General features: G+C 35.5%; 1 protein-coding gene across 1 annotated transcript; it reads right to left on the bottom strand.

Moving 5' to 3' along the window:
* Positions 1-2,880: 2,880 nt before the first annotated feature.
* On the bottom strand, positions 2,881-6,423 carry LOC125188743 (auxin efflux carrier component 1a). Its single transcript, XM_048085772.1, has 6 exons — positions 4,962-6,423; positions 4,661-4,883; positions 4,505-4,590; positions 4,084-4,241; positions 3,434-3,510; positions 2,881-3,251 (listed from the first exon to the last, which is right to left on the bottom strand). Exons 1-6 carry the CDS (start codon positions 6,088-6,090, stop codon positions 3,185-3,187), a joined length of 1,740 nt encoding a protein of 579 aa, XP_047941729.1. The 5' UTR covers positions 6,091-6,423; the 3' UTR covers positions 2,881-3,184.
* Between the last annotated feature and the right edge of the window lie 2,085 nt (positions 6,424-8,508).

Below are 8,508 nucleotides of genomic sequence, written 5' to 3'. Positions count from 1 at the left end.
AACCATTATATTACTATCATTTAGTTTATGTTATTCTTGTTTTATTTTTTAAGTAAATCGGTTTTATGACTTATTAAATTGAAATTTTGTTGGTTTTCTAATTTAAATTTAAAATAAAACTAAAAAATGGAGTATTAAACTGATGAATTGAATTGTTAGAAATGAGACTAGATTTGTTATTTAAAGGGTTGGAAATGAAATGAATATTATTGGCATAAAAGGGGAAAATAGAAATATGGCTGAAAATGACGGTAGCACCTACCTTAAATTCGAAAGCACTCAAAAAACATCTCCAAGAAAAATTGAAGCACTAAAAAAATGATGCGATATGATAGTATTGCATGTGGACGTAACCGATGATATACGATATTTACTAGTATATGAAGATGATGTTCGCGCGGTTGATGTATTATCATATGATTGAATCTCATAAGATAATCTTAAATATAATACATATTCAATTATAAGATATGATCTTTCAAATCGAACGGAACTAATTAGCTATTTTATCTCTCTATTTCACTCTTTTTCTCTTTTTCATAATTCGAATTGTTGATCGGTTAAGATTGGTGGAAACTATATAGACCTGCAAGTCAGCAAATTGCAATTGATCATATCGTGAACCACCCAATTCAAAAGATTTAATTCCTTTTTTTTTTAGTTTATCTCTACTAAATTATTCTCTTCTCTTTTTAATATAAAATAGTATATATTTTTTCTTTTTATTAAAATATTCAACTTATTTTTTGCTCTACTTTGATAAATCAACAACTAATTACCTAAATTTCATGTCAATAAAAAATGTTGTCATCTTCAATTGGATGTTGGGAGTTCTTAATATATGGGCACAATAATAGTATTTGGCTAAGACGGCATCGTCTAGGAGCTTTTTCAATATCTTTTTAGCATTAATATTGGTTTTGATAATTTTTCTTACTTTTACGTACTGTCATTAGGAATCAGGATTAAGATTATCCAACTTAATTAATTGGCAGACAAAAAAAAAATTAAAGAAGAAGACAGGTTGTTAGATTAAAATTTACTTTTTGTAACACCACTAATTAAAACTACCATGCATAAGGGCCGGATGAAAATGAATAAGTTTTCTAATCTAATTAAGTTATATCAGTATTTAAATTGACTCAAGTGTATCGATAATTGAAATGAAGATTGAGTGGCCCAACATTTATCAGAGCTAGCTAGACGAAATTAATCCCTTTAATATGAGAATACTCATCTATCATGAGTTAGGTTTTAAAATATACCTAGTGGAGGCTTTTGGCTTAAATGACAATTTATTTGATACAATTGTGAAATAATTTCATTTGATAACTTTTTTATTTGCATTATTAGATATGTATGATAGATGAATCATTGTGCACCCAAATCCTTTAATTAGATAATGATTTTATCACTCTAAATTTGGATTACTTATTTAATCATTCTTCGATTTAAATTTTAAATTTGTAAATTAGCTGTAATTTTTTTAATTTATCATATACCACGGTCAATTTTTCAGTTTAAAGTACTAAACATACGTAAAGAATTATAAGTAGATTTATAGCCAATTGAACAGTGTAATCGCCATAAAACATGTTTGGGAATGATATCAAGTGTTTTGGAATACCTAAAACATGTTTCGAGTTTTGACAACCCACTCTTAAAAGTACATCTATAAATTTCACCGAAGTATTATTTGGAAATCCCTTTACATGTAACATGATGTGCATTTATCCTCATCTCTTTTTCCAGTTTGCAATCCATACCATCAACAATTCACAATTCCACCCCAAAATCCTAGAAAAAAACAGGTTGTCTGAGAATTGTTGCTAAAACTTGATTCGTTATATATTTGGCACTTGATTCAAGTAGTCACCTTGAGGCTTGAGGTACTGTGTGCACCTCTTTCTCAAAACTTTGAAATGTAAGTATGATTTATTTCTTTTTCAAACGAGTCCGACAAGACTAAATAAGCTACAGAAAATGCGTGCCCCATTAAATTAAAATTAAATCATAGAAGATTCAAATGTACAAATAAAAGAAGTCAGATACCTCTTTTTATCATGTAGAAATTTAAAAGAGAAAATAGAATTTTGGTTACCAACAGAGACAACAAAATTATGTTGGAAACGATCTATCAGAGAATTTTTTGGAAGTAATGGATTTATTCATAATAACTATCATCAACAGGAATCTACTTTATCTGATAGTGTTTTGAATTTTGTTTTCGTGATTTTTTTCGATAGTCGACCCCTTTTCCTCTTCTTCCAATCTTGATAATTGAATAATTCATATTTCATAGTACTAAATTTAGTAGAGATACGTTCAAGTGAATTCGTCATAACTAACACGATTGATATATTTGAATTGAAAATGAATTCATTCAATTAATTTCAGCTAACGTATATATCTTCCAATTCCATGTATCTCACGCAATCGGTATCTATAATACTACAGACTGTACAATTTGTGCTTTTGCCTACATTAGCAATATTGACACTGCAGCTTTTCCAGCAATAATAAATCTGATGAACAGTATGCATTATTTTATAGCCTTTTATTTTTCTTCTATAAGTTAATTCAAATTAATTTAATAGGAGCTTCAAGGCCCGTGTCACTTGTTCGCTTGCACTATTTTACAGCACTCATATCTCATTTTTTGTATTCGTTAATGATAGGAGTATTTACTATAGTTTATGTATATTATTAATTAATTTAAACTTAAACACGATAGAAGGAATGATTAAATTATCTCATGCTTATAAGAATATTGTTTCCAATAATTGTACATTTCTTAATTGTAATACTAATACTACCAACCAAAATATTTCGGAGTAATTATAATTTATATGCTCCAAAATTTTGATGTGAGCCGAAGAAAACACCAAACTGCTTTTCTTTTTCATTTTACATCTATTACTTCGTATAAGCAGAACAGAAAACGGAGGGAATAATATATTAGAAAAACTAATTAATTAAACCATCATCTTTTTTTTTCTTTCTCTCTTTTTTTTCCCTGAAAGATCAGCTACAGACATAACTTTACACCTTTTTTCACTAGGAAAAACACAAATCAATCTAATGGATCCATGGCCCTCTCTTATGGTGGCTGCCTCACAAAGATGTCTCCATGTCCAAATACTTGATGTTAAATACACTACTCTTTCAACTTGTTTTTCCCACTTCATAGCCCCAACAAAATGTAGTACACCAATGTTATTGGCAACGCAATTAACATCCCAAATATCACCCTGCCACATTCACACACAAATTAATACCATAACTCAATACACAGAATGCCACTTAATTATATGGAATGTTAAATGAAATTATGTGTTTGAATAGAATTAAGATAAATATTTTGCTAAGAATATAATCCTATGTGTGTAAATGTGTGAAAAACATTAATATTGAAGGATGGAGATATGGTTACCCCGTGCTGAGAATGTCAGGGTGTACATTATACTCCTTGGCAAAAACAAAGGGGACAATTCCTTGGGGTAGAGCAGCCTGCATTCCAAAAATAACACACAAATTTATTATTAGTAATACTATTTCAATTACTTTTTGTAAATGCAACAAGCATATTACTATACTATATATTTTCCTTCACTGTCACATTGTCCTGTTGCATTTGAACTTATTGAACGTCCATTTCAAGAATATATTTGATAAAATAATAATCCCATTTTCTGCTTTCTCCTTTTGTTTATAAAATAAAATCCTAAAAGAGATAGATTCACGTGTGTCTGTCATGTGTTGGAGTATTTTAGTGAGATTCTTCAAAAAGGAGTTCACTTCACTTAATTTAAGTATGGGGGACCATAAATCTCAGAATATACATGGACTGTCACCAAATTACAAAAATTATTATTCTCTACCTGTTAAATTAAATAAGCATAAAATATTGTCTGAGATTTGTCTTCCCTCTCATTAATCACTCACCAATCCCCCCATTAATCTTATTTGCTACTCATGTTACCTAACTACTATCATATGCTCCCTTCATGTTACAAATAGTCATATTGATGGACGACACATGTTTTAATATCACAGAATTAGTAAAGTAGGAAAAGAAAGGACCTGGACAATGGCGACGCGCAAGAGAACACCGCGAAGGCCAACGGCGATGGAAGCGGCAGCCATGACAGCTGGTCCTGTAAGGAATCTCACAGCCATTGCAAAGGTCGCCACCGAATTCCCACATGCTATTATCCTCGGCTGCAATGCCATGAACAGACCTGCGCCATAACCCCCATATCTTTTTACTTAATTTAACTTAACACCTCCTAATTAAGTAGTAACTACTTTATTTATTGGCATGCCACAATTAAAGAGGCAGACATGCCATCATCATCCCACCCACACTCTTGTCTACCTTTGCCTTTTCAGCATGCTTTCTTGCTTTTCCCTTTCCACAGTTTCATATGATTACTTTCATTACATTGCTAATTACTAGTATTAACAATAAATGCAATTAATTAAAGAGAGAGAGAGCAATCACCTAGACTGAACATGGCCATTCCAAGGCCTGCATCTGACAGTATGGATATGGACTTGGCTATAATTGCAGGCATCTCCACATTCCACCTAGAAAGGGTAAAGATTTAATTAGAAATAGAATAAGCCCATAAAACCAAAAATAAAATAAAATTAGTACCTGAATGAAACAAGAGACCATGTTAAGCCAATCAAGCTAGAGTAAGTGTTGGGATTTCTAATGAGTTTCCTCCAAACCATGATCAAGATGAGCCTTGTCATCACACTTGTTGGAGGCATCACTTTCAATTTGTTCTCTCCCACTTTCTCTTCCCCATTCTCTCTCTCCTTCCCAAAGCTGAAATCATCTCTCTCCACATACTCCTCTTCATTCTCCCTCTCCACTATATAATCAACCAACATTCAAAATTGTCCAAATAATAATTAAAAAAAAAACATTTAATTAATTGATTAATCCTCACCTTTGGTCGGAGAAACAGTCACCCTAACATGATCCTTCCCATTCTGGTCCAACGAATTATAATCATGCCCGCCGAACACATCCGACACCGGAGAAGCGCTGGAGCTCCACACAAACATATGCAGATCCTTCCCCCCTTCCTCACTCCTCTGCTTCTTCCCGGCCGCCTTGGGCGAAACGATCCCGGGATTGGGCGCGGGATAATGCGCCGCAGCAGCTCCGTGGTGGAACCTCGGCTTGCTGTTGTTGTGGTTATTACTAATATTATTATTGGCAGTCTCGTCGTCGAAATTGGAGGGGCGAGCCTCGGCGGCGCCGAAGTTGGAGTTGCGGTGGGCCATCATGGAGTAGAAGTCGGTGTGGTTGAAGCTGGAGCCGCGCGGGGTGGGGTTTCGGGAGGATTGGAGGGAGTAGATCTCGGCGTTGGTGAGATTGGAGGGGCGCGGGGTGTTGGAGGAGAAGCCCATGGATCGTCTGGAGAAGATGTCCGATCTGGAGGCGTTGGATTTTCTGACGGTGACGTGGAGCTTGCCGTCTTCCTTGAGTTGGGCCTCCGTCTCCAAGGGGTGGCGGCCGTCGAGGGACATGACGTCGGAGTGGACGTGGATGGAGACGATGGAGGCGGCGGTGTCGGGGAACTGCTCGGAGATGAGGAGCTTGGCGCCGCGGTACTCGAACATGAAGAGCATGAGGGTGTACCAGATGATACATTGGAGGACGACGATCTGGACCATGAGGGAGCCCGAGAAGTCGCCGTACATGCCCTTGAGCAAGGGGATGCCCATGACCAGGGTGTTGGGGAGGGTGGAGAGGGAGAAGAGGGTGATGCTCCACTCCAGGCACCCGCGCTTGCTGACGTTGGCCCACACGCCCAGGAGGGCCAGGACCATCAGTTTTTGGAGGGTGTCGGCGGCGATGAAGCGGAGGTTCATGCTGTAGGGGTCGTTGCTGGCGATGAAGTGGAAGGACAGCAGGGGCACGGCGAACAGGGCCACGAAGCGGTTGATGCCGGAGCACTGCTCCGGGGTGAAGATCTTCCACCATTTTACGGACCCGTAGGCCAGGATCATCGCCACGTACAGCGGCACCACCGCCGTCATCACGTGGTACAAGTCTGCTCCGGTTATCATTCTTTTTTTTTTAAGCTAGAGGAATGTGTTTGTGATTTGCGAATGTGTTTGTGTTTGGGTTGGTTTTGTAGAGAGAGAGAGAGGGAATGAGGAATAGTATAATGTTTTTGGAGGAAGAGAATTGCAGCTTTGAGAGTAGCAAAGGAAGCAAAGCAAGGTTGCACTTGCAGTCCCCAAAGCAGCAGAGAGGGGCGTGGGAGGGAGTAATTATATTTGCCTCCCTAAACTTTGTTTTTATCCTGTTTGCTTTGACAAGAGAGAGAGAGAGAGAGAGAGAGAGAGAGAGAGAGAATTTGAAAGTTGATATTTGTGGGTGGTGCGTGTTTGGAGAAAGAGAGCTTTTTTGAGCTCTTCTTATTTGCTTCGATTCGCTTTTCGGCTTGTGGGCTAGTAGTAGCTAGGGAGGGCTACAATCTACATACTTGATTACTTGTTGTGTAGAGTATAGTATTAAAAAATGTGTTCGTGTATTCCGACATGGAAAATATATGAGATTATATTATAGGTAGTGGTGGTGTAGAAATGAGTTTGTTTTCTCGGACATCCATCGTTTCATATTGATTAATCGAATGTATTTAATCCCATTATGTGTGATCTCACATTTCCAATATTTGTATGGTCATGTGACATAACATCCAATTAGATAATGTATGTGTTACAACTCTTTTGAAAGGTCAGAGTAAGGGTTATCAAGATTACTCGATATGAGACAAGAACGAGCGTATATTTTTGCAATGTGCGAGTCGGAATGATTATCGGACTTCTATACTTGCAATAAAGAAACACATAATTGGCCTATAACAATGAAACACATAATGGACTTTGACATGTTTTGGTACCACGTTAGAAATGAGTAATTTACCTCCTTTCCTAAAAAACATTGAGAATGTTATCCACTCATTTATAGAGGAGTCAAAATCAATAATTTATCAACGTGAGACAAAGACGGATTTCGATCACAGAAAGTCCAACTACCCAACACTATCTAATGTGTACAACTAGCTAGGGAACTCAAAACTCTAATGCAATGGTATACTAGTACTATTCCGCTAGGGTCATCACCAAATTTAGTTTTTTTTTATCACATAAAGGATTTTTACCTTAGTTCGCAAAAAGTGTCAGTGATTCTAGAACTAATTGCTGGATAAGTGAAGTTAGTCATTTTTATATAAATAAATGGATTTAATTGAGATTATCTTTTAAGAAATTACACTAAGGTTTGAAATACTAAAGTTTGGAACATATGCTTAGATGAAAAGATTTTCCACGTAATGTCACATGGATCGTTCTTAAGCTATATTGGCTATCGCCAAATTTTCAATTCCGGAACATTTTCTAAATATCACAAAAAGTAGGAGTATTTTAAAAATTAACATACTTTTTAGGGAAAAATGTTCAAAATATTGCAAATGTTGGGAACAAAAATTATATATGTACTCGTAGATTGATAGAGAGGAGAGTTCCCGCATTATATTTATTTAGTTGGTTGATACTTTGCTTACTTGATATTCAAGGATACATTACATACCATTGCATACAGTTAAAACATAGAGTAGATTACTATTTTTTTTACCTTCGCTTTACAATTCGTTAATGAATATGTGGCTCTTCATGAGTGAAAATACGCATTCATAATTATTTCAACAACCACGAGAACGAATTTGATTATGTCTATGCACACTAATGCACTATTTTTTTCTTACTGTAAATGGTGTCTTATTTTTCTTTTCTTACCTAGTACTATTGGATATTGTTATCCAATTTTTTTGAGCCTTTGAGGTAAAATATCATTTTGGAAATAAAAAAAAAATTGAAATGAGAAAAGAGAGAATGGAGAAAGCATGATTTATATGTTATTTTTAGTGACAAAAATATGATCGTCACTCACTACAAGCATTTTTCTTATAATGTATAAGTTCATATATCCTACACTTTAGTACCTTATTTTGGATCGAAGATCCAATTTCATTGCTATAACTTGAATTAAGGTTCCACTAACGATAACTTTATACTTTAATTATGCAACTCAAATGAGAATATGACTATAATTAATGGAGTCTTTTTGGATCATTACATCCATCTTGAGTTGTCTCATTATTTTTTGCAATGTGATTTGAATGTGAGCCTCAACCTCCCTAGTTGTTCTCACTTTTATGCCTAACCAATCAACTTAGCTGTCTCTCTCAATTTGCTTGAGTTGGCCTAGCCACTTCTTCCCACCCAAAATCATCACCACAAATCTCGATCCATAGTTACTAGGCACAACCATTACCATTTTTTAAATTAAAGTTATATTCTGTCATGTATTAGTATTTCATTGTCCCAGCGTAGATGATCATAAAAGTGTGGCCGTGTTTCCTTGAAAAGGCATTAATTTTTATATTATTTCTTTGGAGTTTAAAAAATGTTGAGAGTTTC

The sequence above is a fragment of the Salvia hispanica genome, chromosome 5 (genome assembly GCF_023119035.1).
Source record: "Salvia hispanica cultivar TCC Black 2014 chromosome 5, UniMelb_Shisp_WGS_1.0, whole genome shotgun sequence".
NCBI lineage: Eukaryota > Viridiplantae > Streptophyta > Magnoliopsida > Lamiales > Lamiaceae > Salvia > Salvia hispanica.
This window is presented reverse-complemented; position numbering and strand designations above follow the sequence as displayed.